Below are 21,686 nucleotides of genomic sequence, written 5' to 3' on the forward strand. Positions count from 1 at the left end.
AAATAGGAGTCTTGTGTGCTAGAAAATAGGAGATTTGCACAAGAGAATAGGGGCTCATGTGCGCTAGGAAATAGGGACATAGTGCTCAAGGATTAAGGAGCTTCCAGTGTGCAAAGATCAAGGAGCAAGTTTATGGCATTTGCAGGCAAGTCAAGGCTATTCAACAGGGGAACAATTGCGTGCTAGAGGACCGAGATCAAGCAGTGATCAAGTCTGGCCGATATCAATTGTATCAACTGAGATTAGTGAGAAGAAGGAGAACGCTTTCTCAAGAGACAGATTGTTTTGTAATAGATCAAATTGTTCAAGAACAATCAATAGAATACCACAACAAAGAAAGTAGGTTTTCCCATTTGGGTTTCCTCGGTAAAAAGTGTGTCAATTTGCATGATTGTGTTTTTATCTCGTGTTTTTCTGCTGCTTTTAAATTGTTAAGAAACCCTGTATCTTGGTGAAAGTAAATTTGGTTTCAGTTTTCAGTGATTCATCTAAGTAGTTGCAATTTTTCATGGAAAATTAGCATAAACCCTTAAACACTTGCATGCTGAAGGCTCGCTATTTGTTGAACTGGTACCGGTGTCTAACCCCCTTGGTTTTGTATTCAAAGACTACTGCTTTATAACCATGTTAGTTTTCTTGTACCCGAGTCAGATTTAGTGTCCAATAAAATAATACCTACAACAAAAAATAAAATTAATTTCTTCAGATTTGAATTTTATGACAAGAAATACACTGGGTTCCTAACTTAGTATGCAGAATAGAAATAATTAAATAGTAAACCAGGCACATAAAGAAAATCTTGACACAGCTTTACCCTAGGAACCCCAAGGTGGGGAAAACCAAAAAGCTTGGGCTTTTAGTCATCATCAAAAAATCTGGATTACAGCTAGAGTATTCTCTCAGAAAATTACAACAATTTCTCAGACTTTATGTTGTTACAGTCTCGTCTATGTGGCTTGTGTGACCCAGAAAAATCAGCCTGTATGGCCTGTTGGAGACTATGCTAGCCATGGTTGGTATTTTCATCATGTAAAGAAATGGAAAATTTAAATTTTAAAATTTTCCTCTTAAAATATTTCAAGTCGGCCTCATGTTATTTTAGGTCGGCTAGGTCCCTAAGAGGCATCCATTCCCCCCCTCTTGAAGGCTCTATAAAGTAGAATATCTCCTCTCATTTGGACATCGACTTATCTTGTGATTATCTTTGTTCTAGCGTAGGAGAAATGATGAAGGGGGCTGAAATTAGAAGGAGATTGAGCGCTTGGCATTTGATCTTGGTTACTAGTTTGGATATTCTCTTGATGTTGTTACTTCTGATGTAATGATGGACAATTGAATTCTCTCTCTCACAATTGAGGCTCAGTTGAAGTAGTAACTTGTTGATCTAAGCCTTCTTGAGGCACAATACATGGAAGACATTGTGGATTTTGCTCCCCTCCGTAACTCCAACTCATGAGCTACTTCACTAATTTGTCTGATTATTTTGCTATGTTACTGGATCCGTCCACCCTGAGAAATAGATGCGCGGTTCCCCGGATCAGAAATGGATTCGGATCCGGATTCACTTGGATTCGCTAGAAAACAGTTTTTTAACGAGTAAAATGTCTTGGTAATGCATTGCACTCTAACCCGATAGCTGCTCGCTGGAAGCTCAGACAATACGCGCACGTGCAGCGAATAAGACGGCCAGAATGATGCGATTGGTATTAATATCATTGTTTTTGGTATCTACGGACTTGGTAGTATGACACAGCTACTGGGTTTTTTTATTTATTAGCAATTGGTATTAATATCATTGTTTTTGGTATCTACGGACTTGGTAGTACTGGGTTTTTTATTTATCAGCAGGGCATATGCAATTTGGCACATTTGAACTCATATTATATTTTGGATATGTTATAATATTAATTTAATTATAAATATGTTATATTATTTACATTAATTTAATTATAAATTTATAAATCTGTTATATGTTATTGACATTAGTTTAGAAATGTTATAAAAAAACCCATATAGTTATAAATCTGTTATATGTTATTCACATTAGTTTAGAAATGTCATAAAAGGACACGTATAGGTACATGGTGTTTATATTATGATATGTTATAATATTATAATTTAATTATAAATATGTTATATTTTATTTATATTAATTTAATTATACTTTTATAGCTATGCTATATTTTATTCACATTAATTTAATTAAAACTTTTTAAATATGTTATACTTTATTTATATTAGTTCAGAAATGTATATACATGGTGTTTATATTTTACATATGTTATAATATTATAATTTAATTATAAATATGCTATATTTTATTTATATTAATTTAATTATTCTTTTATAGCTATGTTATATTTTATTCACATTAATTTAATTAAAACTCTTTAAATATGTTATACTTTATTTATATTAGTTTAGAAATGTTATAATTTTATAAAGTAATTTTCTTGTGTATATATATTATAAATTAATTATTCAAAATATTAAAAAATTGTTATTTTATTGTCCATATATTATAAATTAAAATTATTTAAAATATATCAAATTTGTTATGTACAAGTTTTAAAATTTGTAGATTATATTTTATATTAAACATTTATATATTATAAGCTTATTATTTAATTCATATAAAGTAATATGTGTAGTAAATTATTATTATTTATCATTTAAATAATAATAATTTACTATATAATTCAGCTTGTGTGGGCCTGATGGTTAAGAGTATGTGTTTCCTCCTATGAGGTCATAGGTTCAAAACTAGAGGGGGTAGAGTATGTATGCCTTAGTAAACTTAGTAGTCAAATCGCTACACGGAGGTGGGTCCCTTGTCCCACAAACAAGGGGGTCTCATACACCAATTTGGTGTTTGGCTTGGTCCATGACTTTAAAATTGGATAATAATAATAATAATAATAATATAAACTCTGATGGGTAGTGATCACAATAAATTTGGACATTACTATCAAATTTTTTATTATAAAAATATATTTATATTAATCGTACTTGTCGTTTCCTTGCTGTATCCAAATCCTAGCTTTTCAAAATCAAGCGGATAGGGATCCAGATCCGTATCCGAATCCGAATCCGTATCCGAATCCATATCCGAATCTTGGTAACTTAGTTATTTTGTAAGGCCCATAAAATCTTGTTTTTAGTTTCTCTGTTCTTCAATTTTCTTGATTGAAGACTGTGTATATGGTTGCAATCCTAGGAAAAATATATCTCCTACCTCAAAGCTGAGCTCTACTACGTGCTTGTATGCATACATCTTTTGCTGATTCCAGGTGGCCTGCAAATTCCCTTTAAGGACCTTAAGGATGTTCTGGATTTCTTGTATCCAATCTTTGGCTTTTGGAGCCTTGGTATCCCCAAATGCCAAATAGACAGATGATGGAGCATTGTACCCATATAGTGCCTTGAATGGGGTCATCACAATGCATAGATGGTAGGTGGTGTTGTAGTAGTGCTCCCTGAGATGTAACCTTTTGATCCATGCTTTTTGCTGTCCTGACACATAGTTACACAAATTTCCCTCAATCCATTTATTCACAATCTCTATCTGAGCATCTGTTTGAGGGTGATAACTGGTACAAGGGGTCAACTTCGTGCCCACCAATCTAAACATGTTCTGCCAAAGTGTACTACTAAACTTGTTATCACAATCTACTTTGTGCTTGTATGCATACATCTTCTGCTGATTCTGGGTGGCCTGTAGATTCTCTTTAAGGGCCTTAATGATGTCCTGGATTTCTTGTATCCAATTTGTGGCTTTTGGAGCCTTGGTATCCCCACATGCCAAATAGGCAGATGATGGAGCATTGTACCCATATAGTGCCTTGAATGGGGTCATCACAGTGCATAGATGGTAGGTGGTGTTGTAGTAGTGCTCCCTGAGATGTAACCTTTTGATCCATGCCTTTTGCTGTCCTGACACATAGTTACACAAATACCCCTCAATCCATTTATTCGCAATCTGTTTGAAGGTGATAACTGGTACTAGGGGTCAACTTCGTGCCCACCAATCTGAACATGTTATGCCAAAGTGCACTGGTAAAATTGTTATCATGATCACTATTATATTTTTAGGCAACCCATGGAGTCTAAACACCTCCTTGAAGAACAATTTTGCCACTTGTGCTCCCTTATAATTTGTTAAAATTGCAAAGAAATGTGTGAACTTGGTCAATCTGTCAACTATCACGTAGATGCAATCCTTGCATTGTGCCTCGGGTAGGCCTGTGATAAAGTCCATTAATATGCTCTTCCGTTACATCTTTGGAGTTGCCAATGGTTGTAGCAATTCTACAAGAGGAGAATGCTCGGGCTTGTTCTGTTGACAAGTTATGCACTCCCTTACGTGCCCCAACACATTATCCTTGAGGCCTTTCTAAGAGAACCTTTCTCTGATTTGCCTATAATTTTTGAAGAACCCTTGGTGCCTTGCTAGTAGTGTGTCATGTGTGGTCTTTAAGATCTTCTCTTTTAGTGTGGTTTTAGGGACCAAATATATCTTACCTTTATAGAAAATGACCCCATCTACTATTCTGGACCTGTAATCCTGGATGATACTGTCCATTAACTCACAAGAAAACATGTTTATGGAATATCCTATGAAGAGGTGGGCTTTCCAATCTCCTACGATCTCCATGAGTGAACATGCAACTGGTTTCCTGGAGAGTGCATCAGCCACATCGTTCTTCTTTCCCATAACTCTCTCAATATCAAAATCATAGGCCTGAATCTTACTTATCCATTTCTGCTATATTTCATTCAGGTCCTTTTGTTCTAGGAAGTGACTTATGTTGTTGTGATTTGGTATGACCACAAGCTTGCTCCCTAGCAAGTACTGTTTGAACTTCATCTCGTTCTTATTTCCCATAACTCTCTCAATATCAAAATCATAAGCCTGAATCTTACTTACCCATTTCTGCTATCTTTCATTCAGGTCCTTTTGTTCTAGGAAGTGACTTATGCTGTTGTGATCTGGTATGAACATAAACTTCCTCCCTAGCAAGTACTATCTGAACTTCATCAAAGCATGCATGATGGCGAGCATCTCTTTGTTGTATAGATGGGATACAACTTCTTGATATCTGAGTTTTTGGCTTTCGAAGGCTATCGACTATTTATTCTGCATCAACACAGTTTCTATCCCCTCACCCGAAGCATCACGTTCCAATATGAAGTTCTGGATGAAGTTAGGAAGTGCTAGCATTGGACATGAGCTCATCACCGCTTTGAGCTTGTTAATTGCCCTCTCGGACTCTTTTGTCCACCTGAATGCCTCGTTCTTCGTCAACGCTGTTAATGGTGCTCCTAACTATGAGAATCCCTTAACAAACTGCATGTAGTAGCTGCAAATCCCAAAAAATCTCCACAACTTGATAAGGTTCCCGGGTGTGGGTCAATCTAGTATGGCTTGTATCTTATCCTGATGTACATGCAACCCCTGCACACTAATCACATGGCCCAAATAAATGATCTCAGTCATCTTGAACTTATGTTTTGATGCCTTGGCATAAAGTAATTGCTCCTTCATATCCCCAAAATCTCATCGAAATATCCCAAACACTCCTCCCATGTTTTTCTGTATATGAGGAGGTCATCAAAGAATACCAATAAGAATTTCCTGAATTGTTTGTTGAAGATGTGATTTGTGCATGACTGAGAGGTGGCTGGGTGGGTTAACCCAAATGGCATGACCAATAATTCAAAATTCCCCGAGTGGCACTTGAAGGTTGTCTTATGCATATCTTGCTCTTGCACTCAGATCTGATGATAACTTGATCAAAGATCAATCTTTGAGAAACACACTGCTCCATGCAACTCATCCAACAACTCATCTATCTTGGGCATGGGGTACCTGTTTTGGTGTCTTCTTGTTCAAGGTTCGGTAGTCAATGCATATCCTCCAGGTACCATTCTTTTTCTTTAGGTGATTGGACTTGAATTAAGTCAGATGTGGCCCATGGTTAGCAGTGCTTTGATGGCCTTTTCTATCTCATCCTTGAATTTCTTTGGATGTCTGTAAGGTGTGGTGATCATTGGTTTTTCCCCTCCTCTAGGTTTGTGGTGTGATCAAAACCCTTGTCGGGAGGTCTCCCTGGGGTAATCTCTCCAAAAACCTGGTCATTCTTATTTGAATATTTTATTTATTTTTGGTTGGCCGGATTTTTGATCTGTTTTTTTACCGGTTCCTGGTCTAGGGTGTCTACCAATTTGATCAGTGGTCCAGTTCGAATAACATTGGGCTAGATAGGCTACTATGTTCTTCCATGGGCAGTTAATTTGAAGAGGACATTACATTGTGTGCCCTATTTTTGGCCTGGGACCCACTAAAATTCATTATTAGGTGATCATGTTTTGTTTATATTTTGAACTGAAGTACGCTTGTGCTATGAATATAATTATATACAAGTAATAAATATAGATAATAAATAATAATCACAATAATGTCATTAAAATAATAATTAGTTAAACAAAGAGGCATGTCTCTACGTAGATGACCGTTTGTGAAAGGATACTTACCTGGCTATATATATAGGACCCTCACTCTCAATTGTAATATCATTCTCATTCATACTTTTAATATATATTCTTGTATCTCAATGGAGATCTTTATATTCCAAGTCATCTGGAATATTTAACCTAAAGAACGAACTTTGTTCACTTCATTTGGTATCAGAGCTATTTGATCCTCTGGTCGTTCAACCGCTACACAAGAGCTTCGTTCTTGGATCCAGGTATTTGACCGTTGAAATTCGTCAACCTTGTTGTCATTGTGATTGAAGCATTTCGTTATATCGTCTTTGGAGATTCTCCATTTCGTTATCAAGCCCTTGGCCATAAAAAAAAAGGACAAAAAAGAGTAAAATATTATTTAAGAAAAAAGATAAAAGAAAAAAAAAGAAAGAAAGAAGGAAAGAGTGATCGTGGAAAAAAATTATTGTAAATAAATAATAATAATAATAATAATAATAAAGCCCCAAGGGTTAGCTCAGTTGGTCAAAATCTGTGCCTCGCCATCGGGAGGTCACAGGGTCCATTCTCCCCGAAGCCCTTGGGATTAGGCCTTGCTAGTGGGCCGCAGGGCTAGATTCCCTCTAGGGTCGATCAACCCAGATTTTTCCGTGGACGTAGCGCCACCCGTTGACCAGGGTGTCCGTGAACCACAAACAAAAAAATAATAATAAAAAATCAATTTAAAAAAAATAAAAAGAAAAAAGGAAAGAGTTTATATAGATAAAAAGGGGACAAAAAGCAGCTCGACCTATCACCTGCTACAAACAGCCGCCGGAACTTGACACCTTGCTATACGCTAAAGTCGATAGACCGAATTGACCAAAACGCACATAGCCACATTCAAATTGATCGACTGTCAGCCACCACCACTGTGGCACCTAAATACCATCGTCTCATTCTTTCCCCAACGTCGCAATGCACGTAGTTGTTGGGAGCCCAAAGACCTCAGTGACAGACTGCACAACCACCAGAGCCCCAACCCCACAACATCGATGTCCCTTCTACTGCATCCACACTACGCCCACAACCCGTTTGACCTGCTGCATCAACGCTATACCCACAACAACCATCTAGCCATGGTCTAAAACTATTGCCGCACTCTCCCGAGCCACTAGGTTCAATCGCTGCACATGTCGTCCGCAGCTTGCTCGAGCCATGACAATCCTGACCGCTCTATTATGCCATACGCCAACACTGTCGACTCAGTCAACATGCCATCCATTCCGTGTTTAATTCAGTGACCACCTGTTAAATTATGGTATGTTCTATGCTTAAGAGCAATTTACTTCAAATCTTCTTATTAGCTCAATATCAATTTCCAAAATTGCAATCACATCAACATGATAGTAAAATGCAGATAGAACATAAATGTAAACAGTAGAAGACAAGCCAAGACAAGAGATACAAGATGTGGCACTAGCCAGGGACAAACCCCAATGCGGGGAAACTCTTTGATCAATTCTTCTTATATTCTTCAATAATTCAGCAAAGAGAGAGATAGTATAATTTCACAAATCTGTGATTTTATAACAGCAACAATAAAACCCTAACCAACAAAGTCAATGCTGGTCAAATAGCTCACAAATGACCTCAAGTCAACCTTGGTCAACTCGGCCTCCAACAACAATGATAGGCAGCCCAAAACAGTCCACGAAAGATGGTCAAACAATAGTCAACACATGTGAAGCTATGCGGTCAGCCCTCAATCAATGCTGGTCAAATGTATGGTCAAACATGTCAACGCTTTGCTGCCCAGAAATGTGACTAGCCTAGGAGAGGCTGCCCAAACCAAACGCAGTCAAACAGTCCTCTTCGCTGGTCAACATAGTCAAAATACAACCCTGCTGCTCCGCGGTCAACCCTAGTCAACGCTGCCCTAGATCAGACCTGTGTCCTTCCTTCTTCCCACGTGTGAGTGCCTTCCTCCTCCTACACATACCCAATTAGGCTAGGAGAGAGAAGAATGAGATGATGAGATGAGTGGTATAATGCCACAAGGTCTCCTCCTTTTATATGCCATGTTGAGGATAAACTGGGGGTGAGAAACACTGTTTTGCTCGCTGGCCGACCTTGACAAATTGTCAAGAAATACAAATTAATTTCATATTTCCATGAATACATGTCGGAATTAGATGATCGTTAGATCAATCGCACACCTCTCGACGAGAGGAATCCAAGAAAATATTAGCTGCCATAAATGAGGTGACCCACATGGAGTTTGGGCTTAGTTGCCAATTTTAACACCACCAAATAGTTGGGCAGCCCCTGCTGTACAATTGATCAAATTCGTATATTAAATTTTTTGTACAATCAACATTCCATACCAACTCATATAGTCACCGTGTGTAAGTCAAAAGTTGTGACTCATACGCATACGCATGAGGTGTGACTTTTCATAAAAAACCAATTTCATATAATAAAAGGGTTAAAGCCATATATGAAAAGTTAAGAAGGATATAAGCTTAGATATTTATAAATATATATAAAAAAACTACTAAAGAAATAGTTTTCAAGAAAAAAGTCAGAAGTCGGAATTTGAGAGGCTTTTTATTTTTATTTTTTATTTTGGGGTTAATTAAACTTATTTATACGCCGAGTGAAGCATTAATAAAAAGTTAAAGGATTTTATCTTTAAAAACCCTAAGCTCATTTCAACCGAGCAAAATGGAATATAATTCAGAAATGAAAGGAGGAAGATTTTCGGAAACTTCACGTAATTATGCTTCAGTGCTATTTAGAATTAAAGTGTCTATTGCGGGAAAATATGTCACTATTGCTATCTCACTTGCCAAAGATAAAAATTATATAACGCCTAAAATCGCAAACCAATTAGTGATTCCGGAGTCAAATATAATTGAAAAATTAGACTGTTTTGGCAACAAAAAATATGACATAACCAATTTACAGTTAAACATTGAGGATTATACATTTATATCGCAATTCTCAGTTCAAATCCTATGGAGCAATCAAGGTGACATTATTTTGGGTTCACCCTGGATGGAAACTCTAGGATCCTTCATCTTAAATACGAAAATTAGTTTTTAAGATTTTCCTACATGGAGAAAATAACACTTCAGGATGTTACACTGAAGCCAAATTCAGTAACACCAGAAGACATACAAGATATTTCAAAAATAATTTTCAAGAAGGTAAAAAGGTACTACAAAATATGCAAAGAGAAATTGACAAGATCACCACTGACAAAAATGAAGAAGTTTCTCGGCTTAAAGACCATAGTGAAAAATTGCTAATGCAAATCAAGAAGCTTAAGAAGGACAAGAAGTCATTAGAAAACAAGGTACAACAATTTATCGAGAAGGAAACATCAAATGTAGAAATTCAAGTTGACGAAAAAACAACAGATACCGATCCAGTCAATATCACAACTCAAGAAGAGGACAAATTAGTTGAAGTAAAGATTTACTCAGAAGTTGCAGTTCCAACAACAAAAGATTAAGCGAAGATCCGAAAATTAACCATTCAACTTCCATAACTAAAGGAAATCAGGTACTTCAAATAAATCAAGAAAACATCACAAACAAGATAAGGGAAAATCAAATCACTAGAATTCCTTATTGACATTCGAATCACGAGAGTAGACAACTCAACCAAGCTACATATTTTGAACAAAAACAACAGACTGATGTTCTTAAGAATACTAATGTCAGTGCAATCCACTCATGGGATCACAAGTTTCCAATCACCGTAAGATTCCATAGAAGATTATTTTAGGATGGTCTGATCCCTTCTTAGTGTGACATTTTTGTTTATCAATTAGAGGATCATATCAACTTGTATCAATGAAAATGACAGTTCTGAAATGAGAAGACATTTGCAACAAAAAAGAGATCAAGCCTTTTCATTAGCAAGCTTTGAGGACAAAGCTTTTTGAAGAGGAAGGCAATGTTAAGAATATAATTATGTAAAAGTAATAAATATAGATAATAATTAATAAATAATAATCACCATAATATGTAATTAAAATAATAATTTGTTAAACAAAGAGGCATGTCTCTACAAACATGACCGTTCGTGAAAGGGTACTTACCTGGTTATATATACAAGACCCTCACTCTCAATTGTAACATCATTCTCATTCATACATTTAATATATATACTTGTAACTCAATGAAGATCTTTATATTCCAAGTCTTTTGGAGTATTTAACCTGGAGAACGAACTTTGTTTGCTTCAGTTTGAAGTTTGAACTTTAAGGGTGAAGATTGAATACAAAATGATGATAAATTTAGTGTTATGTAGGCTCATTTATAAATAATAAAGGCTGTTTTTGGAGTTTACTGCTTGATTATGTATCACTATGTAAATGTTCGTCAGTATGGGCACTTGCTCCTTTATTCATGAATCTGTTTTCTCAATCATAATGTTAAAACTTTAAACTTAAATGGTTTCTTTCGAAGTTTGAATATAATTTTCTGAAATAGCACAGTTTAAACGTTATATATGTAGATCATGCTTCCTTGTTTCCTTATTTTTAAGGAGTGACGTTTCTAGTGCATTTCTGTTTCAGATACATGTTTCCACTGCCCCATATCATGCAACTTAGGTAGACCATATAAAGGATAATTGCAAATCAGTCTTTGGCCTTTCCCATTGAATATGTTTTATTCTTGAGCATTTATCAGAGCTTTCGTAATCATTGGCATTGTGTTCAGCATTTTCAGAAGTGTGCCAAGATCTGTACCCCTCCTCTGTTATGATAAACTGTATATAGCATGGCAGGTTTACAAGCTGCCCACCGACCGCTTATATGCAACTTATTTTGGTGGTGATGAAAAGTCGGGACTTCCTGCTGATATTGAAGCTAGAGATACTTGGCTCACTTATCTACCACCTGGGCATGTGCTACCATTTGGGTCCAAGGTAAAAAATGCTTCAACCCTACCTACACGTGAGTTGGCCTTTATTTTCTGATATTGGGATTTCACTCATTTAGGCACAAGATCATTTTTGGTCAACTGATCTGTACTAATTTAAGATGTAAATCTGTTGTTATATGTCAGAATCTTATTTTTGGGTCTGATCTGATGTCTCTTTTTAAATTTAAATTTAATTGTTTCTATGCATCTCGATTCATGCTTATTCTCAAGTTTAGAATTTCCTTTAATTGTCATTGATGAATTTGAACATGAATTAATTCATTTCTTACAGGATAACTTTTGGGAAATGGGTGATACTGGACCTTGTGGGCCATGTTCTGAAATTCACTTTGATAGAATTGGAAACCGTGATGCAGCTTCCTTAGTCAATAATGATGATCCTACATGCATTGAAATCTGGAACATTGTCTTCATTCAGGTGTTGTGCTGAAGACAGTATTTTAGGGTAAATTTTGGTTTGAGGTTTTCCAAAGATATACTGATCCTAGCCACTATCTGGGCTTGAGTGAGAAACACTTTTTGAATTTAAGACTCAGTTCAATCAGGAATCAGATGGCCATTGGTACTTTCCATTTGTGACAAACTAAATCCTTTAATTTCTTTGCAGTTCAACAGGGAAAGTGATGGCTCTCTGAAGAATTTACCAGCAAAGCATGTTGATACAGGAATGGGATTTGAACGGTTGACTTCAATTCTCCAAAATAAGATGGGCAACTATGAGACAGATATTTTCATGCCTATATTTGATGCAGTGCAACGGGCAAGTCTGGAAACCTAAAAGTTATAAGAATGTTTTTTGCTTTTCTTGTAGGTTTTGGATAGTCATTTGTATGGATGACTTGTGAGTCTACATGTCCAGCATCATATGTATCACCATCTTGTGCTAATGCTGTTTTTTACTTTGTTTTAACAGGCAACAGGAGCCCGACCTTACTCTGGTAAAGTTGGGGCAGAAGATGGAGATAAAATTGACATGGCTTATAGGGTAGTGGCAGACCATATAAGAACATTATCATTTGCTATTGCAGATGGTTCTCGCCCAGGTGGAGCATGCTTTTAGCAATGGATTTTTTTTTACATGTGTTTTAATTTATTTTGAATACCTGCTTATGATGCTTAATTAGTAGATTTTATTATGCTTTCACATGGCTGCATGAAATGTTGGCTACGGTAAATTTATTTGTAATTTTTTCTATATTTTCATTTTTTGATTATTGAGAAAGTACCAGCAAGAATCAGTGATGTCCTCTTTGTGTTGTGTGGCGTAACCTAAGTCACCAGGTTCGAGTTCGAGTTCGAGTTCGAGGACCATGAAATTCGAATAAAGTTCGGCAACTCAAATTTTGTCGATAAAATTCGACATATAGAAATTCGAAAAAAAAAATGTATATTAAAGACAGATATATCATATGCATATGAGAAATGGTATGGCAACTTCAAATGCATTTAGTATAGCTGTTTCTGTTCTGTTTTACGATAACTGACATATAAAACTTGACATATAAAACATAAAAACATAAAAGATATAAAACATAAAATATTTAAAACAGATCATTAATCAATTCTCTGGCAAATATTGGCATCAATTTAGATTCCATTACTATGACGGAAAGGAAAGAAGACGAGAAGAAAACTTTCATGGGCTCTATGCTTTAACCCAACCATCGAAGACTCTAACCCAAGACTCGACGGTCACTCTGTCTTTCGCTCTCTTTAGCATGCTTTAACCCAACCGTCGAGGACTCGAACCCAAGACTCTAACCGAAGTATCAGTCGAAGACTCGAACCCAACCGTTCTTTACAATGTTAAACAGTGGGCAGTGGGCACGCCTGTGGTAAATTTGCAGGTGTAGAATCACGCGGCAGTGGGCAACCTGCAGTTTTCTCGGCCTGGTAAACAGTGAACACAAGCCTTTACAAGTTACGATCAGTGCGTATGGCGTCTGGAGCAGTGCTGAGTGACGAGTTTGGACCGGCGGCGGCAATGAAACAATGAAACCTAGGTCCCAAACAGGAACAACAAAACCCGCGGGCGCGCGAAAAAAAAAACGAATTTAATGAGCTGCAGGCGAATTTCAACGATTATAAACGAATTTCATTCGATTTTATTCGGCAGAAAATCAAATTCGACATGAAATTCGAGTTCGCCGAATTTAATGGCGAACTCGAACGAATATGTTCGTTTGCCCTTTAAAATCGCCGAATTTCGAATTTAATGCTTCAAAATCGGCGAATCTGGTGACTTAGGGCGTAACTACTGCAACTTACTACTACCTAGACATTTCAAGGTGTTTGTAAATGATTTAGATTTAGTGAATCCTTATTTGTTTTCCGTTGATGTGCTTCTAGTTCTAATCTTGAATACACCCTCTTTTGTTCAATGTATTTGACAAAGAACTTAAAGGAATAGAAATCTGAAATACACAGTATGGGTGTAAAGCAATAAATGCAATAGTTGGAGGATTTTGCTCAAACAGCTACTTTGTTTCCCATCTTTGAAAGTTGTCCTGAATAATCTTAATTTTCAGATTCGGACTCGATCCTTTTAACCATTGGCCAACTGGAAATTAGCACTTAGTGTTTTGTTGCTCTTATTGTTTTCTCTTATTTCAATGAAATTTGTTAACAGAACTTGAACTATGCCTACAGATGCCTGATTTTTGAACCTTGGATATAGTGCCGTATTCTACATTGTGTATGATGTTTTTTTTATTTACTAATCTGATTTAGTCACCTTTCTTTTGATTTCTATCTGTTCATATCTCTTTGTTTAATTGTTTTGATTCTCATGATTTCAAAGAATGTTTCTGATAGTTTTCTTTAGAAAAAGGGGAACATTGCTGTTAACATATAGAATATTTACAGGCATATTCACCCCAGGCATGTGTAGGTGAGATAAACATTAAGTTAGGAGCACAAGACCCAATTCCTCGGTTTGATTTGTCTCACTCTCTGTTAGGAACTCATCAGGTGGTACATATGGAAATCAAAATAGTGCTGGAGGATTGTGATCTGGGTTATATAGAGTGGAATGGAAGACAGGATATGAATGGAAGCACACACATAGAAATATTGCAGAGAGCACAGTAATACAGTGAGAATCGAATTTTATTAAGCAATCAAGTGGTAAAAGAGTGAAATATAAAGCAATACAAACTAGCTGGAATGGTGGTAGCTTATCTCTAAAGGGAGAGGTGTCAACTACATTCATTTGCAAGCTGCCCATTACAAGAGGCCCAAAATCCTATTCCTGGGAGATGAAGTGGCAAAATGAATGTGGGTCTCAGTTTGCGTACAAACTCTGTTAGGGGTATACAATTGCCTGTTGGAAAGTTCTCGATGAGAACAATTCAAGCCCAGAAAAGCATTTAGCACATTAAAAATGCATCAGAGTTTTGCGACGTGGAAAACTGCAGACAAATTTGCAAGATGGGGAACTGTTTGTGATGAGTTAGTGGAAGGTGTTTGTGGCCAATGATATCTCTTTGGATCAATTGTCCCCATCTAGGGAGCAATGCCCCCCATTGCTTTAAGTGCCTCCATTAGATGGGGTAACTTCTGCTCAACCAATTCATGGTGTATGGTTGGGTGTGTGGCCTTATTGACTGCTTAAATCTGTTGATGGTCTCAGTCAAAATCAATTTGTTCTAGATATGAATGTCAAAAATGAAATGTAGTTGAGTCCCCCTCACCCGCATGTGTGAATGGAAAATGCGCTTCCCCTCCTTAGGTTCCTTTGACTCTTTTGGTTGGATCTTTGCATTTGCAATGGTAACATTGGGTTTTGCATCAATGATTAACTTTGCCTTATCCCACTGTGAAATAGATTTTGAGCTAGTGTTTGATCCCTTTTCTTTAAAAATGTCCAACAATGATTATTTCGAGTGAAATTCATCTTTGCTGTGCCAGGAGATTTTGTAGAACTCACGCCACTTTTTGATGTCCTTCATCTTCAAGTTACCCTTGTTCGGCTAGGGCCTAGGTTGGTTGTTTTGAGGTTAGTTTGGTGGCCTTCATCTTCAAGTTACCCTTGTTTGGATACGACCTAGGTTGGTTGTTTTGAGGTTAGTTATCTTTGCGTTAAGGCCACTTTTACCCTACTTTTGTTGTGCAGATTTCTAGACCAAATTTCCACTTATTACTCTACTTAAACATTCGTTCAATTTCGACAACATATTGCCAAGCAGCTCCTAGTGAGGAGATGCCTAAGAAATGCATGTCTGTTTAAAATGTACTTTGTAGGCCATCATGGTACTTCAAAACTAGGTGTTGCTGGGAGCCTCTAACGCCTAGCTTTGTGTGGAAAGTATTGAAGATATTGATGTACTTAGACACTGTCTAGTGTTTGTCTTGACGGAGAGTTGTCCATCTCGTGTACTAGTCATCAAATTTTTTAGCAGTGTTGTTAAAATCGCGATATTATCGCGTTATTTTCAACAAAAAGATAAAATTGCGCTTAGTACTCCGATAAATTTTTTTTTTTCTCGATTTTTTTGAAAAAATAGAGAATTTTTGAAAAAATTGCGATTTTTTTTTTTGGTTCTTCTTATTATATCTTTGGTGGAGGAGGAGGAGGTGACCCAAGCTACCCCTGTCACAAGTAGAGGACATGGTCTACCTCCTGTAGCTTCTAGTTCTTCAACTTCTAGAGCACAACAGACTCCATAGTCTACTGCGGGTTGCCAACTCCACCGACAGCTACATCTAGAGGGGCAAAGGAAATCAGTAGTATTAGACTTTAGTTATTTGGTTCATTTCATTGTATATGACATTATGACTCATGATATAAGATACATTATTATATTTTTTGTTGATATTTTGAGGTTGAGTTGGGACTGAGGAGTCAGGACTTACTATTCAGGACATGATTCACTGTTATGTGTGATTTTAGCACTAGAAATGATATTAAACATCTTATAGATTAGTTCATTTATCATATTTATGTGTCAATGTATTTATTTTATGTTGTAGATGGTTTAGATATTAAAAAAATTGAAAAAAAAAGAATATTTTTGTACCAAACGATTTTTTCCTGATTATTATGATTTTTTCCAATTTTTTCCTCGCGCCGATATTATCCTGATAACGATTAGCGCAACATTGGTTTTTAGTAGGGTAGAATTCCTCCTTGAGGACATTAACAAAATTTACCCAAGTAGGTTTTCCTTTAAATGTTGTAGACTCACCTTCATCATGTCTCTCCCAATAACCTTCCCACCAATCTTTGACACGAGGAAGGGCCTTAAGGAGCACATAGGTGATTTATTCAGTGCTAGAATTTTTTTGAATAGTCAAATAGACTCATCCGTTTCTCTAAAACATTGGCATCTGTCTTGTCTTCAAACAAAGGAATGTCAAAGTTGACATGTACCTTGAGGGGTGTTGCATCTTTGAAATGGTTGCTTGTTGAATATATCTTGGTTATTGTTGCCATTTGTTGAAGGATTTGGGCTAATTATCCATCGTTTTGTTCCTTTGCTGTGTGAGGGCTTCCTCAATCAATGACTTGATAAAATATCCTACTCCATCATCTCTCTTTTCATTTGCCATCATCGTCTGGTTGTGTTGGTGAGATTGGTCTTCCCCAAGCGAAAATAGTTAAAGATCCAACTCTCTATACACTGACCTTGTCGTGGACTTGCATTGAGAAACAACAAAGAGAAGATTGCTTTGAAAACACTAATTTGGATTGTTTAGAAAACATAAAGAAAGACATTGATATAAATGGAAGCACAAACACACACATAAATATTATAGAGAGCATATGAATACAATGAGAACATAATTCTATTAACCAGACTAATAGCAAAAGACTGCAAAATGCAAATTAGTACAAACTAGTTTGAATGGTGGTAGCATATCTTTGAAGAGAGAGTTGTTAGCTACGCTTATATGCAAGTTTCCCATTACAATAGGCCTAAGTTGGCCTCATAACATAAGGTAGTAAACCATACTATGAAAACATCCGAAAGATCCAAAACCTAACCCTAAGATGAAATGGAAAAAAGGAATGTGAGCCTTGAGGAGTCTAGTTGATACATTAACTTTCAAGGGCGTACCACGGTAACCCCAATTCATTGCTAGGCCAAAAGAATGTTGTTTAGGGCCTCAAAAATACCCTGGAAGTTCTTGATATAAACAACTTGAGAATAATTACCAAGATGGGAATCATTTGTTGTCAGTCAGTGGAAGAGGTCGGTTGCCAGTGATATCCACTTGGATTAGATTCACTATTGCTTCCAATTTTCAAGCATATAGGATGGGAAATCTGATATTTGTTTGTGAACTTCGAGGATTTATTGAGGATGCTGTGGAGTAAAGTGGATAAGGTAAAATATTAGATAATTCTTTTAATGTCCAACTAATGACCACAAAAGTAGGTCAGAGGGGCCGTTGAGTACAATGATGCCATGACAAAGAAGGAGAACCAAAAGGTCTATTATAAAAGGCATGATGTAGAAAATAAAGTAAATAAGGTAGAGTAGAGAGTCACATCTAAGCTAGGGCATGAACAATGCTTGACACAAGCTCAAAACCCATTCTAGGGTGAGATGTTTAGTACCAGAAGATCTAGGAACAAGAAGAACTAAAAGTAATGAGGTGGGTCTATCATGGAATAGACCCATCTCTTCTAGCATCCGAGGTCAAATGAAAAAAATCAAAGAATAGTATGATGTCTAGAGGGAGAATTGATGTGATGCTGGATTGTCCATTGCATTGCTATTTAGAAGCGGTAGTACTCCATTGAAGGTTGGGGTTCTTGTTCGTCCCATGGGGAGGAATCTAATATGGTCATGTTGCCACAGTGTTTGGGATGGGGGAATGTCCGATGGGTCTGCAATGATCTAGAGCTTGAAACTGTGTTGATATAGGTTTGTGTCTTAGTGGCCCTTCTTGAGGATACCACATTGAAGAATAAAGTGATTGTGCCAAGAGGTGCTCTACAACCCAATATGGCGGAGATGTTGTAGTGGTTCGTTAGATGAAGCATTAGATAAGAAAAATAATAATAAAACATAATGTCGACTCAATTAAAAAGTAATCAAAATAATAAATCGACTTATTCAATTTGTTATATTGTAATTTTGATTTTATTAATAAAGTGACATTTTTTTAAGGAAAATTTTATAATATGGACATCACATCAAAATAATTTCAAATAATAATAGTACATATTTTTAACTATTGCACTCAAATTGTCAAAGTTCTAGGTAAGCGGAAGTACCAACTTTTTTCAGCAAGGATTAGATCACATATTAGCAGTCCATGTGTCATGGTCATCCCATTTTGCAAGTTATATATTGTAAATGAATTAGTAAAACCTTGAGTCTATGTAACAACCTAGGTAAGCCTATAATTTGATGACGAATTCCATCCTAGGAGGTTTTTTAACCTCGCTGATTACCTGTGTTTTTAGACATGGCTAATTAGAAGAATTTTTTCCCTCTAGCTTAAACCCCAAAGCTAAGGTGAAATTTATTGTCGAATTATTAGGTGAGTCCTAGTGTTTTTAGTTGAGTCTAATGTAAAAGTGGTTTGGGAATAATTTAAGCTAATTGGCTTAATTATTTTATTACAAATCACTTGGTTTACTAGATCATATTGTGTCGCAGATGGGTTATGTGTATTGAGGGTCTAAGTCAAATGTGTATTCCCTCTTTGAGCTTTGTATATGAAAAATCTTATGTATTAGAGGGTTGGAAAAATAATTAAATCCCCTTGTGTAAATTAATTAATGTTTCTGGCAAAATAAATTTAAATACTAAGCCAGAGCATAAATTAATTAGAGTCAAATCAAATTGTCTTAGGAAAATAAATTCTCCAAATGGAAAAATTCATGGGTCTTAAAAGAGTCAAATTTTAAAGGTCCTCCACCATGGGAACATTGTATATTACAAGAAAATTTGGACCCATGGTCCTCTAAGGCCTCCCTATCACCAATGCTAGTCTCATTAGGCATAGCGTTGGCTCTTTGTGGCCATTTCCTTCATCCTTGAGCCCCGATCTATCATTCTAGCCCTTTTATCCCTGGAAATTGGTTTTCCTTAGCCTTGTTTCCCCTTTTCTTGGCCTATCTTGCCATAGCTTGACCTGAAACCCTAATATGAATTTTAAAGGCTAAATTGATGTTGCGAACATCAACATTGGGATAAAATCGACAAGGGTCGGAAAACCAAAACATCGTAAAAATCGGGAAAATATCGGTAATAATTGGCAAACATAGACAAAATCAAGATACCATCAAAATATTAGTAAAATCGGCAAACAACAACTAGGCTAAAAAATCGTAAACAAAGTTTCGACGAATTTCAACCACGGGATCTTCAAAGCCTTGGGCCTAGGGTTTGATCTCTAAACCCTTGTTTTGCTTCAGTTTTATTACAACAATGAAATCATTAACAATTCAGTCCTAAAATCACATAATAAATGGTCAAAATTGGTCAAATTTGATAAATCTTGATTTTCATGAGTTTTGCTTATTTTGACATCTTGAATTTGGCCTAGATTTAACTTTTAAGCGTGCTGGAATTTACTGCATAACTGAAAAGTTCAGATCTGAAGATTTCTGAAGCATACACCTAAATTTGATCAAAAACTTAAAATTTTTCAGTTTCAGTGAATTTTTGCTATTTTTGGATATTTTGGGCAGTGTTTTAGACATTGTTAGTTTGCTGATTTGTCACCTGTTTTACTGCTGTGATAAATGTATCAAACCTGATTTTTTCAAGTTCGGTCATTTTGGGTATTGATGTTGATATCATTAGTTTGCTGATCTGTCATTTACTTGCTGCTCTAATAAATGTTTCAGATTTGAAATATCACTGAATAGACCATCACAAAGTGGGCTAAACAAGTTAAGTTACATTTGCTGGTCATAGGAAATTTTTATATTTCACGTGTTGAGCAAATTTCATGGTTTGAGGTAGTTTCTCATTGCTGTCATAACATTGATAAAATCTGAAATTTCTGAATTACTATCGCTGATATAACTTGTCATAAATGTGAAATTGACTTATCTCATCTTGGTTGTCTAACCTTCCTCTCTTTCATAAGTTCCAAGTCTTTGATCTTGTGACATCTAATTGGATATTTGTTATAATTTTAAGAAGTTTGGCATCTTAAGTTCATTGGTTATTTAACATCTTGTGGAGTATTGTTGAAGTTTACACTTTTATTGTTCAACATTTATCTTTCTTAAGATTGTGTCTAAATATTATTGAGTACTCTTGCTTCAAAACTTATTCACAAAAGGTATTTAAGTAACTTACACAATCTTAATCCAAGATAAATTTCACTCATCATATTGCATTTAACATACTAAGTCTAGATTGCATTAATAATTTACCTCCTAGCATAATGTAACGACCAAATGTCGTATACACAGCATAAATATTTAAAATATTTCGAAAACAAAACCATCCATCGTAGAATAGTAATGGTAAATTATATTGTATAAAAAATTGATGTAAGATGATTACAATTGAGAATGAGGGTCTTGTATATATAGCCAAGTAAGTACCCTTTCACGAAAAGGCATGTCTCTAAGACATGCCTTTTCATTATTAACTGACTAACCATTAGTTAATTTACTTATTATTTGTTATTATATTTATATTATATGATTATTATTTATTATCTATTTTTACATAATTTATGTTCATAACATTGCGTTCTCCTTAAAAAATATTTGTCCTCAAAGCTTGTTGATTAAAGGACTTGATCTCTTTTCCTGCTACGAGTGTCTTTCTCATCTCGGAACAGTCATCCTTGTCGATATGAGTTGATATGATCCTCTAAGTGACAAACAAAAATGTCGCACTGAAAAGGGATCAGACCATCTTAAATTAATCTCCTGTCGAATCTTGCGGTGACTGTAAACTTGTGATGAATTGTTATCACATGAATGGACTGCACTAATATTAGTATTCTTCGAAACATCAGGTTGTTGTTTCTGTTCTAAATATGTAGCTTGATTGAGTTGTCTACTCTTGTGATTTGGATGTTGATAAGGAATTTTTGTGATTTGATTTTCCCTTATCTTGTTTGTGTTGTTTTCCTGATTTATTTGAAGCATTGTTGTTGTTGAATTGATTACTGAATTCTTATTTGGGGTGTCCTCTCTTTGAACGACAACCTCTGAGTACATTTTTACTTCAATAGGGTTTGGATTTGCCTGAACTACGAGATTAGTGGTATTGATGTTTGTTTCTTCAGTTTGGATTTCTACATCTCGAGATTTTGATGCTTCCTTTGCGACAA

The 21,686-nt window shown here is 35.9% G+C and overlaps 1 protein-coding gene across 1 annotated transcript in view; it reads left to right on the plus strand.

Moving 5' to 3' along the window:
* ALATS (Alanyl-tRNA synthetase) overlaps positions 1 to 21,686 on the plus strand; it is a 231,533-nt gene that overhangs the window by 74,077 nt on the left and 135,770 nt on the right. Inside the window, exons 3-6 of the mRNA XM_089386297.1 lie at positions 11,269 to 11,409; positions 11,698 to 11,844; positions 12,034 to 12,186; positions 12,340 to 12,469. Coding sequence (XP_089242423.1) covers positions 11,269 to 11,409; positions 11,698 to 11,844; positions 12,034 to 12,186; positions 12,340 to 12,469 — 571 coding nt within the window. The remainder of the gene's footprint in view (positions 1 to 11,268; positions 11,410 to 11,697; positions 11,845 to 12,033; positions 12,187 to 12,339; positions 12,470 to 21,686) is intronic.

The sequence above is a fragment of the Pinus tabuliformis genome, chromosome Q (genome assembly GCF_031772625.1).
Source record: "Pinus tabuliformis cultivar Carrire ecotype Pingquan chromosome Q, CPIR1, whole genome shotgun sequence".
Classification (NCBI taxonomy): domain Eukaryota; kingdom Viridiplantae; phylum Streptophyta; class Pinopsida; order Pinales; family Pinaceae; genus Pinus; species Pinus tabuliformis.